Genomic DNA, 20,400 nt, shown 5'->3' with positions numbered 1-20,400 from the left:
CGTTATGCCTCGCCAGTTACCGCACTCTGTCAGGTCTCCTTTCTTCGGGACCTTTACGAGGATACCCTGCATCCAGTCGGCCGGGAATGTTGCAGTATCCCAGATGTCAGCGAAAAGACGGTGCAACATTTGTGCTGATAGGGCAGGGTCGGCTTTCAGCATTTCAGCAGGGATGCAATCGATCCCAGGTGCTTTGTTGGATTTCATGTTTTTGATTGCCGCTTCTATTTCAGCCAGCGAAGGCGCTTCCGAGTTGACGCCATTTATGCGACTTACTGTTGGCGCTTCGAGCTGCAGATTCTGTTGGCCATCGCTATTCGTGACTCGGAAGAGTTGTTCGAAGTGCTCAGTCCATCGTTTGAGCTGATCTGTTCGATCGGTCAATAACTGACCTGCTCGGTCTTTTAGCGGCATTCTTGCATTAGGCCTTGCACCACTGAGGCGGCGAGAAATGTCATAAAGTAATCGGATATCTCCATTGGCGGCGGCTCTTTCTCCCTCTTCGGCTAGGGAGTTTGTCCAGGCTCTCTTGTCTCGTCTACAAGCTCGTTTAACTGCCTTTTCCAGCTCCGCATATCGTAAGCGGGCGGCTGCTTTGGCTGACCCGGTACATGCCTGCTCAATTCCGACTTTCGCCTTTCTCCGATCATCGACCATCCTCCAAGTTTCATCCGACATCCATTCACTCCTTCTTCCACAAACTTTACCGAGAGTACCATGGCTCGTCGTGATAAAGGCATTCTTAATTCCACACCACTGTTCTTCGACTGTTCCGTCTGTCGGCAGCTCCGAGGCTCGGGATTCTAGCTGTTCAACGTATGCCCTTTTCACCTCTGGATTCTCCAACCGGCGGACGTCGTATCGACACCCGACTTTCTCCTCGCGCCGTTGGACACGTGCAACTCTCAGTCGTATCTCGCCAAGGACGAGGTGATGGTCAGATGCAATGTCTGCGCTTCGCTTGTTGCGGACATCAAGAAGGCTCCTTCTCCATTTTCGGCTGATGTAGATGTGGTCAATTTGATTTTCTGTTCGGCCATCTCGGGATACCCAAGTGACCTTATGTGCTGGTCGATGAGGGAAGAGCGATCCACCGATCATCATGTTGTTGTTGCCACAAAATTCTACAAACAGCTCTCCGTTTTCGCTCATCTGTCCTAGGCCATGGCGCCCCATGATGCGCTCAAGGTCCTGATTGTCGGAGCCAATCTTTGCGTTGAAGTCGCCCAAATGGATTTGAATGTCACCCTTCGGAATTCTCTCAACCACGCTGTTCAGTTGACTGTAAAACTGCTCTTTCTCCTGCAAGTCGGCAACGTCAGTTGGCGCATAACACTGGACCATTGTAAGGTTTCTAACCCGTGTTCTAAATCTGGCTACGATTATTCTTTCGTTTATCGGTTCCCATCTAATGAGGGCCGCGTAGGCCTGCGGGCTTAACAGGAAACCAACTCCTCGTTCCCGAGTAGCATGTTCTCCTCGTATGCCAGAGTAAAGCAGGACTTGCCCGGATTGTGTCTTGTGTTCTCCAGTATTAGGCCAACGGACTTCGCTCAGTCCCAGAATTTCAAGCTTGAGGCGGCTAGCCTCTCTAGCAAGTTGTTCCAGTTTGCCTTGTTGGGCAAGGGTTAAAACATTCCAAGTTCCAATTCGTGTCCGTGCCTTCATGCTAAAAGTCGTCGCCAAAGTTCCAGGTCGGTCATTTCTTTCGGATTCCGTAACAATTTCAAATCGGGAGCAGTAGGTTGTTAGCCTAAAGTCCCTATCCCTCGATGGGGCTGCCATCTTGGACTTAGCTGGCGGGAGCCGCATTTCTTAAATTCAGCCGCTTGCTGCAAGACAGACGCTGTTTGAGCCGCCCCTGACCTGGAGAACAGACGCTCGGTTGTTGTTGCACGCCGCCCCTGACCTGGGGAACAGACGCGTGCGGCCACCTTCTCAGTCTGCATGCGACCAAAGCATCCACCGGGGTTGGGTACCCGATCTCCGCTTAGGTTACTCGCACCCCAGCCGGCACCGCGGGGAGGTAGAGATAGGAGTTGTGAATAAGAGGTGATATGACCACTATGGGGTCTCGTGTTGCACATTATCCACCGTTTACCAGTTAAAAAACTTAGCCCCTTAATTTATGCAACATCAGTGTCCTTCTCTCAGTCAAAATGACTGATCAATGTTGCCCTTAAAGCATCAAAATCGTTTTTTAAATCAAATTTAAATTGGTCTATTAAATAGCTGCATGTTTTATGTTCATAGGAGTCCAGTACTGGTTTTAAAAATATGAAATATGATACTTTTCCCTTAAGGGGGGGGTAGGGTCTAACGGGTATAAAAAAACACCATTTTCACGATTTTTTTCTAGAGCTATCGTTCAAACAAATGTATTCAAATTTTTCGCATTATACAAAGCATTGTTAAAAGAACATTAAGTATTTTTTTCGTAGAAAAATATTGAAAAATGAGCCGGTGACGGAGCACTTTCGAGGATGCCTTTTAGAAAACAGGATTTGCGGTGGACACTGTATCTCAGCGCAAATCATCTGAAGTCAAAAAATCAGAGCAAAATATTTTTAATAGATGTTTTTCTGGACCCCAACGTTTTTATTTAACTTAAAAAAATTTTTAATGAAATTTTTGTGGCTGTTTGAAGTAAAAACTACGATTTTTCACGAAAAAAACCGCCATTTTTCACCTGTAAAATCTCCCCAAAGTAAAAAAAAACAAAAAAGAAAAACATTGGGGTCTGGTATTTTATATGTAGAAAATATGTTCCAAATTTGAAAAGAATCGGATAAGTAGTTTTCAAATGACGATGTCCACGGACTTTAAAAATGTGCTTTCGAGAAAAACGCGTTCGAAGTTTCTGCTCTTGCTTTCTTGCAGTATTGGATAGGAGGAGATAAAGGCCTATAATTTCTACAGTTTTGCTTCAATTGACTTGAAAATTTGACACAACATTCTTGAAATGTTTTACAATAAGAAAATGAAATAATAAAAAAATCGATTTTTTGAAAGTGTTAGACCCCCTACCTACCTACCTAAGGGTCCAGCGCCGATTGACCGGCGCATAGGGCTGAGATAAAAGATCTCCACTGTTGGCGATCCGGAGCCAGCGTCTTCACTTGCTGCCAGCCGAGGTTCACGTCAACTGTGCGGATTTCAGCGGCTAGACTTCGCCGCCACGAGCTTTTGGGCCTGCCTCTTCTTCGATGCCCATCTGGATTCCAGTCAAGCGCCTCTCTGCAAATCTCGTTTTCATCTCTTCGCAGCGTGTGCCCAATCCATCTCCACTTACGTTCCCGAATCTCGATTTCTAGCGCCTTTTGATGACACCGGCGATGAAGTTCAACGTTTGAGATCCAGTTGCCAGGCCACCAAGCGCGGATGATGTTCCGCAGGCAGCGATTCACAAAAACTTGCAGTTTTCGCGTCGTCACCGCATATGTGCACCAAGTTTCACACCCGTACAGCAATACGGATTTGACGTTTGAGTTGAAGATTCGGATCTTAGTTCGTAGAGAGATCTGGCGTGACCGCCAGATGTTTCGGAGACTCGCAAACGCAAATCGGGCTTTTCTGATCCGGGTCTCGATGTCCTTCTTGGTCCCACCATCAGGCGTAATCTGGATACCAAGATACTGGAAGCACTCCACTGTCTCAACCTGTTGTCCAGCTACCACGAAATTGGAACGATTTTCTGTATTGATTTCCATCGACTTGGTCTTTCCGACATTGATTTTGAGACCTGCTGCCTTGGAGCTTTCGGTGAGGTCGTCGAGTTTGCTCTGCATGTCTTGTTGTGTTTGGGCGAGCAAAACAATATCGTCTGCCAGGTCAAGGTCGTTCAGTTGCTCCATGGTTGAAGGATTCCACGGCAATCCTCGGTTTGGTCTACAGTCAATCGATCCAGTCAAGATCTCATCCATTACGATGAGAAAAAGCAGCGGTGACAAAATACATCCTTGTCTCACTCCAGCAGTTACCGGGATTGGTTCGGACAAGACACCGTCGTGCAAGACCTTGCACGAAAATGCCTCATACTGTGCTTCGATGAGATGGACTAGTTTCTCTGGGACCCCTCGTCGTCTAAGAGCAGCCCAGATGTTTTCGTGGTTCAGTCGGTCAAATGCTTTTTCGAAATCAACGAACACCAGCAGAAGAGAGTCCTGGAATTCGTTGATTTGTTCCAGTATTATTCGTAGCGTTGTGATGTGGTCCACACATGATCGTCCGGATCGGAATCCAGCTTGTTGCCGTCGGAGTGTAGCGTCGATTTTCTCCTGGATCCTGTTCAGGATCACTTTGCAAAGTACTTTGAGTGTTGTACAGATCAAAGTTATGCCTCGCCAGTTACCGCACTCTGTTAGGTCTCCTTTCTTTGGGACCTTTACGAGGATACCCTGCATCCAGTCGGCCGGGAATGTTGCAGTATCCCAAATGTCAGCGAAAAGACGGTGCAACATTTGTGCTGACAAGGCAGGGTCGGCTTTCAGCATTTCAGCAGGAATGCAATCGATTCCAGGCGCTTTGTTGGATTTCATGTCCTTGATTGCCGCTTCTATTTCAGCCAGCGAGGGCGCTTCCGAGTTGACGCCATTAATGCGACTTACTGTGGGCGCCTCGAGCTGCGGGTTCTGTTGGCCATTGCTATTTGTAACTCGAAAAAGTTGATCAAAATGCTCAGTCCAACGCTTGAGCTGATCTGTTCGATCTGTCAGCAGCTGACCTGCTCGGTTTTTTAGCGGCATTCTTGCATTAGTCCTTGCACCACTAAGGCGGCGAGAAGTATCATATAATAATCGGATATCTCCAATGGCGGCGGCTCTTTCTCCCTCTTCGGCTAGGGAGTTTGTCCAGGCTCTCTTGTCTCGTCTACAAGCTCGTTTAACTGCCTTTTCCAGCTCCGCATATCGTAAGCGGGCGGCTGCTTTGACTGACCCGGTACATGCCTGCTCAATTCCGACTTTCGCCTTTCTCCGATCATCGATCATCCTCCAGGTTTCATCCGACATCCATTCACTTCGTCTTCCACAAACTTTACCGAGAGTACCATGGCTCGTCGTGATAAAGGCATTCTTAATTCCACACCACTGTTCTTCGACTGTTCCGTCTGTCGGCAGCTCCGAGGCTCGGGATTCTAGCTGTTCAACGTATGCCCTTTTCACCTCTGGATTCTCCAACCGGTGGACGTCGTATCGACACCCGACTTTCTCCTCGCGCCGTTGGACACATGCAACTCTCAGTCGTATCTCGCCAAGGACGAGGTGATGGTCAGATGCAATGTCTGCGCTTCGTTTGTTGCGGACATCAAGAAGGCTCCTCCTCCATTTTCGGCTGATGCAGATGTGGTCAATTTGATTTTCTGTTCGGCCATCTCGGGATACCCAAGTGACCTTATGTGCTGGTCGATGGGGGAAGAGCGATCCACCGATCACCATATTGTTGTTGCCACAAAATTCTACAAACAGCTCTCCGTTTTCGCTCATCTGTCCTAGGCCATGGCGCCCCATGATGCGCTCAAAGTCCTGATTATCGGAGCCAATCTTTGCGTTGAAGTCGCCTAAGTGGATTTGAATGTCACCCTTCGGAATTCTCTCAACCACGCTGTTCAATTGACTGTAAAACTGCTCTTTCTCCTGCAAATCGGCAACGTCAGTTGGCGCATAACACTGGACCATTGTAAGGTTTCTAACCCGTGTTCTGAATCTGGCTACGATTATTCTTTCGTTTATCGGTTCCCATCTTATGAGGGCCGCATGGGCCTGCGGGCTTAACAGGAAACCAACTCCTCGTTCCCGAGTAGCATGTTCTCCTCGTATGCCAGAGTAAAGCAGTACTTGCCCGGATTGTGTCTTGTGTTCTCCAGTGTTAGGCCAACGGACTTCGTTTAGTCCCAATATCTCTAGCTTGAGGCGGCTAGCTTCTGTAGCAAGTTGAGCCAGCTTTCCTGGCTGGGCGAGGGTCAAAACATTCCAAGTTCCAATTCTAGTCCGTGTTTTCATGCTAAAAGTCGTTGCCAAAGTTCCAATTCGGTTATTTCTTCTCTCAGTTTCTGTAACAATAAATGATTTCAGGAGCAGTAGGTTGTTAGCCTAAAGTCCCTATCCCGCGATGGGGCTGCCATCTTGGACTTAGCTGGCGGGAGCCGCATTTCATAAATTCAGCCGCTTGCTGCAAGACAGACGCTGTTTGAGCCGCCCCTGACCTGGAGAACAGACGCTCGGTTGTTGTTGCACGCCGCCCCTGACCTGGGGAACAGACCCCCCCTTAACAGAAAAAATAATCGATAAATATTAAAAAATGTTATCAATCTTACCACATCTTACCAAGGAATATTTAAATAAGGTAGTGTCGAGAGCCATATTGGATTTTTTTGTGACGTCAAAAAAACGATTGTATCGAAAATTTATGTGAGAATGGTAGGAATCTCTAAGATAAACGCGTTTTAGGACGAAATCGAATTCCAATTTCATTTTGATTTTGTTGTTAGGCCTCTTTTTCACTATGTTATGAAGTTTTTTGGTCCTTTGAAGATTGCATTATGTTTTTTTCTTAATTTATTAATGAATGCTATGTCGCCTTGAAGCTAAAACTTGCAAAAATGAAGAAAATATCAGCTTCGAAAAGGTCTAGCTGGTAGATATTGAGTGTTTAACTGATTGTAATGATTTTAATCCAACCGGTTTACCATATACAATTCATATGTAGAACAATTAACATTAATTCATGATTGTTAACTCAGTTTACTAAAATACCAATAAAAGATTGTGGTTTTGTAAAAAAAAATTGTGTTTTGATCACTTTATTGTAATGAGGAGCTTAAATTGCACTAATTTGAACATTTTCATTGAAGACTTCGAACTAATTTTAAAGTTTTGCAAATTTCAGTGGTGAAAATTCACCATTTTTTCGAACTTCGATGGTCTTTTTTAAAGAAAAATTATTCTAAAATGCACATTTTTCTGCACCCATCTTGAAGAGCAAAAATCTTACTACAATAACATGTTTTCAAAGTGGAAAATTTCCAGCAGATTCTTCGAATTATCATCGAAAAAGAAAAGTTTCCTAGTAAATTAACAGATTTTTCGTGATTGTGACGTCTCAGCCTGTACCAATACTAGAGCAGGGCTGCCTTGGCACTACCTTCTTTAAATTTTCCTTGTAATCTTACCCCGTTTTACGGTACCCGCATTGTAAACAAAAAAAATGAAAAATGTTAAAAAATGCATTAAAATTCCTGATTCCTGCATCCTGATTTTGGGGAAAAAAACTTATTTGGGAAACAATAATTGTTTGGATAGATCTTATTTTAAAATGCAGCAAATGAAGTTCTTCTTCAAATAAAAAAACGAGCTCGCTCATAAAATTTGTATATTTTAGATTTTAGGTACCAATTTTTAATCCTCAAAGCTAGGAAAATTTGAATGTTCAGTTCACTGCGTTTATTTCTACCGTCCGCGTGAGCTGCTAGCAATCTCTAGCAAAAAAATATCATTTCTTTTTATATAATATTGTTTTTCCTAGTGAACCTTCATATAAGAGAAGCGACATCTGATCCCTTTTAAAATAAAGTATGTGGCAACATCGCCAAAATCTTGAACAAAACAATCCTCAGCACTGTTTTCTGGCTCAATGTTCAAGCTCTAAAGTGAACGCTCCTTCAATCCAACAAAACAACATTAAACTCGATGCCCAAAGGATCGCGATAAACGGTATGAATGACTTGAATTTCGTTAACAAGCAGATAGTTTTTTACTAGGAACACGATTCACCAAAGCATTGAAAAAAATTGCACCTTATCATAAATTTATATGACCAGCTTTAAAATTATTTGTTTGAACTATAACAACAATCACAATACCTTCTTTGATTGAGTTTTCAATAAGAAAGGTAAAAGATCTGCGACAAATGCTCGGATCGATTGGAATCGATTTTGACAGTTCTTTTGTATCGATTGGAATTTTGTGTTTCAGACGTCGCTTCTCTTATATGTAGGTTCACTAGTTTTTCCTTACAACTACGTACAATTTGACGTTTTCGATGTACTTTTTCTTAAGCATATACCCCTACCTTTTTGCTTCGCTTGCGTGATGCCACTGGTTTCGTTGACAGTTAAACGAAATAAATCAGAAAAGTCTTGCTGGCACCGCTGGCATTCAGAAGTTCAAGTGCGGCCGTGCTGGTGGTACGGAATTTTTCGCTCCTGCTTCGGTAAAATTTTTCATCCGTATTTCACGTACTAACCCTTCTCCGAGTCCACAGAACCAGGAATTATCCGTCAATCTAGTTTTTCAGTGAACTCAGTCGTTTAGGAAAAATGTAATTAACCAAAAAGAGTCGGACGGCATGCACTAATTACCCATGTGAAAGTTTTGCTTCAGCCACAGCCTATTTTTCTATCTGTCCGCTTTCATTTTGCTCAATTCCAAATTGAGTTCTTTTTTGTTGGCACTTTTTCACATTAAGCTGAAAACTGCTGTGGCTCTTTTCCTCCTAATTTTCCGTTTAGTTCTATGCGAATCAGTGTAGTTAAATAATTTGTATCGTATTGCACCTCAATGCTTCAAGATGTGGGAAAAATCAATAATTTTCTCAATGTGATGACGTCATCTTTTTTCTCATTCCAAAATGTCACCATCAACATAAATATCGAACACTGGGATGCACTTACACGAACAGAGAAAAGCTGGAGAGGCTAGAGCAATTAACAAAACTATCAAAAATGGACCGCAAGGCGGAGCTGGAACGGAAGAAGGCCAAATTGCAGGCGCTTCGCGAGGAAAAAGATCGTCGCCGGAAGGAAAAGGAAATGAAGGACCTCGAGGAGGCAGCTGGCAAATTGGGTGGCCACCCAGCCGAGAGCAACACACGAAAGTGAGTAGAAAAAAAAATTGTTCCGTGTTTTACTTTTAATATATTGTAAAACATATAGCATTTTGAAAATTTTTATGTATTTCTAACACAATTTCTTCATTTCTTCAGGGACCTAGATGAAATGCTATCATCGTTGGGTGTTGCACCAGTTTCCGAGGTGCTTTCATCCCTATCGTCCGTAAACTCGGCTACATCGGACCATTCAGCCAACCATACGCCAGATGCAAGCTTACAGCCGAACTTAAACGGTCAAAAGTATGTTTTCGTATAGCGAAGAAAATATTTCAGTTGATTCTATCGTCATTAATTCTTATTTCAGTACTCGCAAAAAAGCAGCAGTTAGCCTGAGCTTGGTTTCTGTACAAGCTACCAACATTCCCCCGAAAGAAACTGTAGTTTACTCGAAACAAACTCAAACGACCAGTACCGGCGGTCACGAACGGGATGGTAAGTTCGATCATGAATCGATTTTCGAACCACTTTCTGTACACCTTACAAACTCGTCACCAGTGATGTTAGATTTCGTTTCTATCGTTGTCCAAAGCTTTTGTTTTTGTTACTTCTTTATGTTTTGTAATTCCAGCCCTCAAGTAGCATTTAATTTGCAATACTATTGATTTCGTTTGTAAATTTCTGTTGAATTTTATCAATTTTTAAGAGTTAACAATCAAATCTTAACCTGTTGAAAAAATGGAACAGACTTTAAAAAAACATACTTTCAATCTTGATTTTTGCGTAACCCTCATTAAAATGCCCTTTTGAATTTCAAAATTTTGTTTAATACTCGGGTAAGTGCGGAAAACTAATCATGTCCCTATTTGACTTTAAATGCCATTGCGTTTCAGGCCACAAACGTATATACATATTCTAGCAACAATTCTAAGGTTTTAATTTTACTCTAAATACCCAGGAACAATCTATCGTAATTTATGGAACTATTTTGAAAATCTAGCTATGGTGAACGTTAATTTGCATTTCCATTTTCATAACTCGGTCCATAGCAAACGGATTCCTTGTGTTTTGTTTTCTTTCATCATTTTCATTCTAAGAAAGTTTCGTGATTCATTATGAGGTACTTCAAAATTTCTCATTTAAAATACGCAGCTGTATTTTATGTATATTGGAATGCGTTTGAGGCAGCATAGCAAAGGTTGTAGGTAGTTTTTCCGGTATTCACAAAATGTTTTATTCTATTCGCTTAGTATTTATCATATCATTTTAATTTATATGTACTTCCTCTCTGACACGTTAGACTAGTGCATATAAATACCGTATTATATCTTATAATAACAACCAACTGAAATAAAATAACAAATACAGTTTTTTCTTGCCATTCCTCACCTCTGTCAGGATATATGGAGGATTGGTGGAGACCGCGTAAAGGTAAACAAGAGAAAATGGCTCAATGTATTATCCTACTGCTCGTGGTATTTGAACCCTAACGCCAGCTCAAATGCCAAGTTTATACAGTGTGCTACATATATGAGGCTCGGCTCGACTATCTCTACTATAGACATTCATGTTGTTCCTTCCGCTTTGCATCTCAAAATGCCTTGTAAAGGGGGTTGCCAGCGAACTGTGATGGAGTTTTTTTTTATTATTTTGATCTCTACACGTTGGAGAACATTTTATTTTATCTCTAGTTTGATCAGCTTGGTTGCTTCAAAGGCAGCTTCAAAGTACTACTCATATCCATTCTCAAGCCAAAAATAAGGTAGTGGGTTAGGAGCCAATAGTAGCTTACGTGCGGTGCGTGTAATTTCAAAATCTCACCATTGAAAACTCCATCTCATGTACATTTTTGCCAAGAATCAGCTGGTTTATGTTATTGCTCTCATGTTATCCGTTCGTTGAAGAATATATGAGACTATGTATTACTAATTATATTTTCTTTTTTCTTCTTTATTCTCCCATCAACTGCAGCACACGCAACTGATTATTACGGTAAGTGTTAGTTTTCATTTTTTATGTCGTACAAACAACAACTAACAAATGGAGCGTCTATTTAGCGGATTTTTACCTTTAAATTCACGCTGTCATTGTCTTTGCTATATCTTCCTTCAAACTAACTCTAACGAAAAATGTTCTTATAAAATTCACACTGTCGCTGTCTTTCATAATTTCTTTCATTATTTATATAAGATTTAGTTGCTGTAATTCAGCTTACATATCTCTTTTTAGTATCCTTTATTTGGTACACCTGAACTGCCGTTGGAAGCATAATTGTCACATGTTACAAAAACGCAAAGCGAGAAAAACGCAATCAAAGTTTCACAAAAACATTTCGCTGTTATCGCACAGTTTCGCAATTTTTTTTGACTCCAATGCCGTAGATCTCTAAAGTATACTGCTATCATATGAGCCTCGATCAAATTTTTCGAAAATGAACTGTTTTTTCAATGAAAATCCTTGTGTGACATTTATGCCGCGAAATTCTATGAATAGTCGAAAAATGGACGCATATTTGTCACATTATGAACATTTTCCCAGTGGTTTTGGTTTGGTATTTCGTGTGTGGCTCTTGTGTTTTATTCGTGAATGGAAGCTTAAATTGAAAAAATCATGTCTGAATCGGATTATTTGAAAGCGTACATTATCTGGTGACAAACATGAAGTATTTAACGGTTTCGATCAATAAAACGGCACGGAGGAGCAATTTGCGGCAGCTCACTCACTTAACAAGAAGCAACATTTCTTCAACTTATTGTCAGCTGCCGTGCTGAAAATGTCGCAACCACGAGCGAAGCGATACCAGAAGAGCACAATCAATCCGTTTGAAGTGAATACGGTCCTGGGACAAGTTCCGGATGAAGTAACTCTGGCGGAATAGTTCGTAAACATTAAAAACTCGTGATTCGATCTCCGGTATTTTGCGAAGTGCGTCAAAATCAAAAACTCAAAGCATAACCAAAAAAAAAAAAATGGTCTGACAAAATCACCGACAATCACATATGGCCATCCTGGACAATTGTGGATTACAGTTTCACGTAGAGTAATAGTTTGACTAATGCAGTGAAGCGGGTACGTTAACATGCACTCTTCCAAGCGCCAGCAACAAACCCGAAGCAGTTTTTCTGGCAATTGCTGGGATGTCACGAAAACAGTGACCCTCCCCCTCTTTATATCTCCGTGATCCCTTCCCGACTATCCAGGACACGTATGCCAAGTTTGGTGAAATTCTATTTAGACGTTTCGAAGTTATAATAACACGTTCATTTCTTGAGTGTGACAAATATGCGTCCAATCGTCTCAGTGTGACAGTTATGCGTCCATTTGTCCCAGTGTGACAAATTGACTTTGAATTTTTCTTGAAATTTCTAGAACAAACATTATGTTTCGACAAAGAATTTCAATAATACGTATCAAATTATGACGATTGGCACCAAAAAGTGAAAAACGTCGAAATGTCACATGTGACAATTATGCGTCCAACGGCAGTGAATCTAGTAACTAGTTTCTTCTCAATACAACGAATAATAAATATGCCATCAAAAGCTTTAGTTTATTTTGAACTCGAAGAACTTGACGTTAAGTTTGATTTCTCCACCCATTTTGTTTTTCTATTTCAATTTCTATCTATTGTTTGTTTTTTGATAATTCAGAAAAAAAAACGCCTTGAGTCTCAAACCGAGATGGTTTTGTTCAACATTCCTTTTGCATGGTTTTGTTGTTGACTAAACGTAGATACATATATCGGAAGAAATACATCAATTCAAAAGCTAAGAACGCAGCCAAGATGTTTTCAACATCAACTATTGGAAATAGATAAACAGTAGACTAAAATATGTTTGCAGAGTGTTCAACTAAAATATGCCTAGAGCGAAACGCTTAAACCAATAGAAAATCCAAATAATTGAGGTACCGTAAAGTTGATTCTCGAAGAGAAAATTAATATACCACAGGTGAAAATTAAGAAAAAAAATTGTAATCAACACATGGAATTGATAAAGAATAGTTAAATGTTAAATTTTCAAACGGACTTAGTGTTCAGTGATGAATGACAGCTTGCTGTTAAATTCTATTTGAAAAAAAGTATTTAAATGTTACAACACCTTATGTGCTTCTTCGAGTTGACGAAATAATATTTTTCATTTTCACCTAAGGTTTAAATGAAATCAAGTTTCAAGTGCTGATTAAGAAATGAATAACTGCAGCAACTTCAACCAGTATTCCAATGTAAAATGTTTTTTTTAGGTAGGTAGAGTCTATATGAAAGTTAGCTTCATGATAAGAACTTTTACTTTATCGATCCATATGAATAAAAGAATTTCATTATGAGCAGTTCAACTTTCACATTTTGTTTATAATTGTCAGTTCTTTGCGATATAGGTGTTTCCTATGGAACATTTTCTGTGTATGCGCTTGTTCCGTACATGGAAGTAATTGCAAATGCATTGTTCTTTTCAAATATGTATCGAAGTGAACATTTTTTAATACCCTCGGCACATTTGAACTTTGTAAAAGTAAAAGGCCTTTAATAAACTATTCGTAAATTTAAATAAAAAAGTGAACATTTTAAATCTCTTAGTTAGTTATTATTTTCCTTTAAGATAAACTTTGGGCAGGGTATTGAAATATCTATCCTTAACCTTTTAAGTTCTTTTAATTTAAATAATTCAGCGAATTCTCTATAAAAAAAACTATTGTTATCGCAGGTAGTCAGTAGTATAAGTAATCTTAACATTAAAGTCTTTTTAATTCAACAACAAGTGATCTAAACAAGGATCAGACGTCTAGGGAAAACCCGTAATAATAGATATCTTTAATTTGGCTGCGTTCTTAAACTGATATCCTTTATCTACATATCACATATAATTGAACAGAACTACACATTTATTCTATCATTTCCCCTCATCATTTAGATGTTGTTTCTGCATTCATTCAAAAACCAAAAATTTCATAAAAGTACCTGATTGTTTATAATTATTTAAAAAAAACTATCAAACCAGGGCGGTTAGACTTTGTTATTGTTCCAAGACAGCATCTTTTATATATATATGAAAAAACCTTTACTTTCCCCCTCTCGTTCCACTTTTTCGTAACCTATCCATTCCAAGTCTCCAGTTTCCAACTATCGATTAATCATCACAATAAGTTAAACGTTGGCCTTTCTTTCTGTTTCAAGATGAATACAATCTAAATCCCGGTTTAGAGTGGGAGGATGAGTTTACAGGTAGGTTTGCCCTAACAGGACTAATGCTCATTTAGTCTAAACTCTAAAAACTGCTTCTCGCAATAGTTTTTTTGTTAATAGTTTATTGTTGTATGAAAAAAAATAAACGTGACAATTTCATTTTATATATAGTTAGATCAAGTATGACTACGATATTTTCGCTTATGATTTTCCGTATATTTGCCACGCATTTTGCACTTTATAACTAGATTTGTATAAAACTGTTCTAGATTAGTTTGCAAATATGTTGTTTATAAAGTTCTTTAAAGATTGCAGTTTTTGGTTTAATTTTGAATGAATGATTGTATTACGAACGTGTTCATTATCTTTCACTATCTCTTTCCCTGAATTCTTTTTTTCGGCTACACTTTCACGTCTATCTTTTGTCACGTTTTATTTATGTATGTATAATAGTTCATGTTTGTGCTGAATTTTGAGATTGCAGCTGAAAATACTTTATTGACCAGAATTTTTCGGACATAGTGATTAAACAACGTGTTTTAACCACGAAATCTGTCTCAAACTCCTCCCCCATATCTGTTGGTTTATGCTAAGACCGCTGCTAAGTGCTCCATCATGACATCTATAACTGTCTGTAACTTCTAACAAACGAATCATTTCATATTATATTTACTAATGCAACTTGTCTGTTTTCCCTCATTCCATGAGTATTTTAATTCAACATTCCTCACAATGCAATAGATATCGAGTTTGTTCAACCGGATTCAAGCGGTACAATATAATCAAGTTCTAAGAAAATGGGTGGAGAAATTACTGTACATGCCAATTATTGTAACTTTGGTTTAGGAGAATTATTCCTATAATTACTGCAAAAATACTATTGTTTGCGTAATCTGCTCATAGACTTAGTTTACAACACTTTTGATGTATCTCTGTAACATAATAACAGCAAATGTATATAACTCGCATCACGGCTCCACTCTCATGTACTAATACGAATTTAATTTCACATAGGCTTGAATGAAAATATTTAAAAAAAAAACTACATAGGTAAATGATCATTGGCAAAGTTGCTTTAGATATCGACCGATCGTTTCCCAAAAAAAAAATTCTCTACTATCTCAATACTTTTTGTGAATGTGCTGGGATCTCCAGGGCAAACGCCGTTACTTTGAACACCCCAACCTTCAGCCAGAAGCTTGTGGAACCAGCTCGTGGAAGCTTTTTAATAACTCAGAATTCACAAGATCAAACTGGCTCGATTTTCAGTTTACTCCTCAGATCATAAATACATTTTAAGGCCTTTTCAAATCAAATTTGAAATCAATTGAAAATATTTTTATTAGAAGCCTGGTGCTTGGTATTAGATACATGTGACTAAATAACATTTTTGAATCCTCTAGGACTCGACAAACAGAAGATGAATTGTTCAGACGTTTGTTCCAGGCTCGCGTGAGACGCGCCTGTATTTTATTAAGCTTTCAAAACGTCTGTTAAAAAAGGGAGACATAAAAGTCATGAATTATTAATAAGCTTAGCGATTATCCAGAATTTCATCAAATTTATCTACTTAATTCTACAACAATTTAATGGTTCGCTCACTGACGACATATGCAAATGTTTACCGTTCTGTTTTCTGAATGCTTAGGAACATTGTTTATAGCAGGGTAGCATTAGTTATACTATTATAAATCATTAATATATACCGGGTCCATTAAATGTTTGGCTTTTGCATTTTTCCTCACTCGTTTTTCTTAGTTTCGCACTTTTTGCATACATTTTAACAACGCTTCCGTAGGTCTGTCCTTCCCTTAATATTTTTAAATGCAGTGTTCCGTTTCGGGACACGTTACAGTCTAGAGCAAAAATAATTTTACTCATACAGTGCTTACTTATGGCGATGGTCAAGGTGACGATGACGAAAATTCGCTTACACACATCGATCATGGCTTTCACTCGAAGCTACCGCCCGGAATTCTTCCTCATGGACTCCCAACGGTTAAAGAGGTCGCTCCAGCAATTACTCCCCAGGAGCAGAAGAAAGAAGAAGTGAAAGAAGGTTTGAGTTAAATCTAACATCTATGTATAATTATTAATCAGAAAATATTATTTCCAGTTAAAGAACTTTCTGCAGAACAAAAACAAATGATTATATTATCAGAAGATTTTCAACGATTCATACTTAAAACCGGTAAAATCATGGAACGAGCTCTGTCTGAGCAAGTGGATATCTACATGGACTACATCGGTGGAGGAGATACTGATGACATAAAGTACCAATCCATTGTTAGTTGCCACGATATAAAGCTATAATTTTGTTTTTTCTTTTATTTTAGTGATGAACGGTCTCTAGCACGTTTGTCGTTAAACAGAACGTTCTACTGTGACCGATGGTCCAAGAATCGTTGCGTCACTTCATTCGATTGGTCCACCCATTTTCCGGAACTAATGGTCGCTTCATACTGTAATAATGAAGAATCTCCCAACGAACCAGATGGTGTCGTTGTAGTATGGAATACGAAATACAAGAAACACACGCCCGAGGAGGTTTTCCATTGTCAAAGTGCGGTAATGTCCGCTTGCTTTGCAAAATTCCACCCAAATCTGATACTGGGGGGAACATATTCCGGTCAGATAGTGCTGTGGGACAATCGTGTGCAAAAACGTACGCCTATTCAGCGAACTCCGCTTAGCACAAACGCACATACGGTACGTATCCATTCAGCCTGTCTTATGTGCGACTACTGTTAATACAGCCTTTATTATTCTCCTATTTAGCAACCCGTCTACTGTTTATCAATGGTTGGCACACAAAATGCTCACAATGTCATCTCTATCAGCTCCGATGGTAAGCTTTGCTCTTGGAGTTTGGATATGTTATCACAGCCGCAGGATTTACTTGAACTGCAGCAACGACAATCGAAGCCGATTTCTGTGACATGCATGGCCTTCCCTCACAATGAAGTAAACAACTTTGTGCTTGGCAGTGAGGATGGATATGTATATTCAGCATGTCGGCATGGTAATCGAACCGGCATTGGTGAGACTTATGAAAAGCATCTTGGCCCCGTTACTGGCATCTCCGCACACCACAATCAATCTTCTCCCGATTTTGGTCATTTGTTCCTTACTTCGTCCATTGATTGGACCATTAAACTATGGAGTCTTAAAGACAACAAACCACTGTATTCTTTCGAAGATAACTCGGATTATGTGATGGATGTAGCGTGGTCTCCGATTCATCCAGCGTTATTTGCTGGAGTCGACGGTAATGGTCGACTGGATTTATGGAATTTGAATCAAGATACGGAAGTTCCCACGGCATCTGTCGTAGTTGAGGGTCAGCCAGCTCTTAACCGAGTGTCGTGGACACCTTCAGGACTACACGTGACTGTTGGTGATGAAGCTGGTCGCATTTATGTGTACGATGTGGCGGATAATCTTGCCAGTCCAAGAATGGACGAATGGAACAAGCTCAACTCAGTCTTATACGAGCTCAAGATGAACCAGAATGATGAGTTTGATGATATTGATAAAAAATCGCCTATTCCACAGACGCCGTCACTGACGTCTCTGACTTCATCTCCGCTTATATGAAATTCAATAAGGCCCTATTGAACTGGCAATAGGGATTAAAAACGAATGGTTGAGAATGTGTGCATGGGCATGTTGATTAAATTGTTCTTAGCGAATGTCAGTAACTCAAGGAGGATAAAGTCTAGATTTTCAAAAAAAAAAAGTAACGATGTTGGGTTATTTAACAAGAAAAAAATTCCTTTGTGTTACTAACATCAAATTTGAAAAATAAACGTACTGGTGTAATATGAGGTTTAATTGACTAAACTTTGTAATATACATTAATTATCAAAACTAATAGAATTATACGATAAAATTCAGCTTATACCTACCTATATTTATTCCAATATGTTGGCTTAAAATAAATCCCTTATCAATAAGTTAATTGTCATCATTTTCAGTCAAATTTCTTCGAAATCCGTTGAATTGAAGACGGCAAATGAATGCTAGTTTCCTATTAGTCTTTCATTTGCATTTCTATTATTTAAATTGAATGAGAAATGCAATGCCGCATACTGTAAAAGTGTGAGCAAACTTAACATTAAATATATTGGTCATAGCTAAACTAAAAATGGTAGACGTTAAGGCCTCGTTTTCACAAAATTTCTTATTGATGCGTGCATACATTAAATGTTGCAGTCGAAAAATCTAGCAGTTTGAGCTTTTGTCTCCCTAGCCTAAATTCACCTATGGTGGAAAGAGAAGCATATTGTTTGCCAGATTTGACAGCTCATTTGAAAGCTCCAGCAGAGCTTTCAACTGTTATACAGACATCAAAAGTCTACATCTAGGGGCTTTTTCTATTGATGAGTGCAATAATTGCACTTCGGTATCAAATTTTGAATACGGCGAATGCGCCAAGACCTTTGTTTTGAGAAAAACGCATTCCAAGTTTCAGAAAATAAAATCAATTTCCTATTTAGCTGCGTACAATCATTTTCCTAAAGAAGTCGCTAAAATGCTTTCAAATTGGTTAAATTTCAACACCCGATCGATAAATATAGCTTTTCCGTACTAATTACCACAAAAAATTAATAAATATAACTGTGGGCCCTTTTACCACAGACATGGTGCTCTCATTTTGTTCATTCGCCAAATTGGAGTGCCCTTTTGAATTGCAGAATGACTATTCGCCTTTTGGATCACTCATTAAAGAAGCAATATTCAAGCAAATTTCGGCTTGAAAACGGGTCCAAACGATCACGTTAACACATTAGCACATTCAACGATCTTATAAATACTGATTTGTGCATTTCCTCGTCCTGGAAATTTTTTTTTCGAAAACTTCAATGCCTTTTTTCCATCTCGAAATAACTATTTGCCCTTTTGTTCGCGACGAAATTTTGAGGGGAAATGGGCGAATGAACTGTGGGATTACACACTCATAAAAAAAGCTATTCGCCTTATTTAAAAAATTAAATTTAACTTCACTAAAATAAGAAAAATTGAAAGGAGATCATATTTTCGGATGTAAAATGAATAGTTTAACGCATTTATGTGATTATCTGGATTTGTTTACAGTTGGCGCATTCGCCGTATTCAAAATTCGATACCGACTTAAATTATGATTTAAAAAAAACATTGAATATAGTGTTTTAAAACTTTTAAAAGTATAAAAACAAAATGATTTCATTTTTTAATAAAAAATCTGATATTTTGAAACTCTAAATTATCTTGAAAAGTGTGTATATTACTTACGTATGAAATTTTAAAGATGAAGGCATCAATACGTATACATGAATAATGAGTTTTGTGAAAACGCGGCCTAACCTTTTTGATCTAAACATACATCCGATGCGGAACAGAACCTTTATCTTTTTTTAGTTCATTTTTGAAATTTTAAGTCTTGTGTTTGTATTTGTTTTTTATTTAATTTTATGAAATTTTCAAAAAATTTACATTTTTGAGTATTTTTTTATAATTTTTGTATTTGTTGTTGTATTTTATTATTATTAAAAAAAAACGTAGCAACATATTGATTATGTTTGTCTGAATTATAAGTTTTTTAATGCATAGTTATTAACATCACAAACAATCTTGTCAATACTTGGCAAGTTTTTAGGAAGTCCTCAAATTGAATGACATTTTAACTGCCGTTCCAAGCAAATTGTCCCATGTGAAAAAGTATACAATCGAGAAAACGCGTTTGAAGTTTCGGCTATATTTTCAATTTTAGATTAGAGATTAGAGCCAAAAATGCTTTGTGCAACAATTTTGTGTAGAATCAGAACGCACACCAATGCTAATTCTACGCAAAACTGCCACACGGCTAAACTTTGAAAAGCTCGTATTGTTACTGTTTTTTTTCTCAAATCAAAATGAACAGTAATTTGAGAAAAGAGTTCTTCTCCGGTTATAAAAAAACGGCAACCGAAAAGTTTTGTTAAAAATGTTTCTTTGTAAATCGATGAAGGTTACTCGATCCTTCCCCACCCACTTGTTTTTGATCAAATTTGAGCTGTTCGTAGAATTTTTTCAAGTGTAAAAAGGTCGTTTCCAACAAAAAAGTTAAAAATGACCCAGAATTCACATGGGACACATTAAAAATGAAAATTTAAAAATATGGCGCGACAAAACCTGGGATCACCTCCAATTTCGCTTTGATAAACTTTCACAATCGATCATTCTTTATGGTTCAATCGTCGTGTTGGCCATAATATTCAATTGACAACCCTTTGCATTCTGTTCATGTGGTTCCGGAGGTGTTTTTGAGAAATAGGGTGATCAGGTGACACTCCTTGCTTAAAATCGCTAAATCTCTTATTTCTCAACCGATTTGTATTCAATTTATAGTTTTGCAAATCTCGAATATTCAGCTA

At 38.8% G+C, this 20,400-nt stretch overlaps 1 protein-coding gene across 13 annotated transcripts; it reads left to right on the top strand.

Moving 5' to 3' along the window:
- The first annotated feature begins 8,079 nt into the window (after positions 1–8,079).
- Positions 8,080–17,961, top strand: LOC129749556 (cytoplasmic dynein 1 intermediate chain). 13 transcript variants are annotated; one of them, XM_055744574.1, is made up of 11 exons: positions 8,080–8,208; positions 8,677–8,871; positions 8,980–9,126; positions 9,191–9,318; positions 10,192–10,254; positions 10,795–10,815; positions 13,997–14,044; positions 15,891–16,064; positions 16,122–16,278; positions 16,342–16,714; positions 16,784–17,961. In XM_055744574.1, exons 2-11 carry the CDS (start codon positions 8,720–8,722, stop codon positions 17,600–17,602), a joined length of 2,082 nt encoding a protein of 693 aa, XP_055600549.1. In that variant the 5' UTR covers positions 8,080–8,208; positions 8,677–8,719; the 3' UTR covers positions 17,603–17,961. The 13 variants fall into 13 exon arrangements, with proteins under 13 accessions (XP_055600549.1, XP_055600543.1, XP_055600581.1 ...); XM_055744568.1 differs by having other exon boundaries at positions 8,156–8,316; XM_055744606.1 differs by having other exon boundaries at positions 8,157–8,316; positions 10,222–10,254; positions 15,915–16,064.
- Positions 17,962–20,400: the final 2,439 nt, after the last annotated feature.

The sequence above is a fragment of the Uranotaenia lowii genome, chromosome 1 (assembly GCF_029784155.1).
Source record: "Uranotaenia lowii strain MFRU-FL chromosome 1, ASM2978415v1, whole genome shotgun sequence".
Classification (NCBI taxonomy): Eukaryota; Metazoa; Arthropoda; class Insecta; order Diptera; family Culicidae; genus Uranotaenia; species Uranotaenia lowii.
The sequence above is the reverse complement of the archived record's forward strand: the minus strand, read 5'-3'. Positions and strand labels throughout refer to the sequence as shown.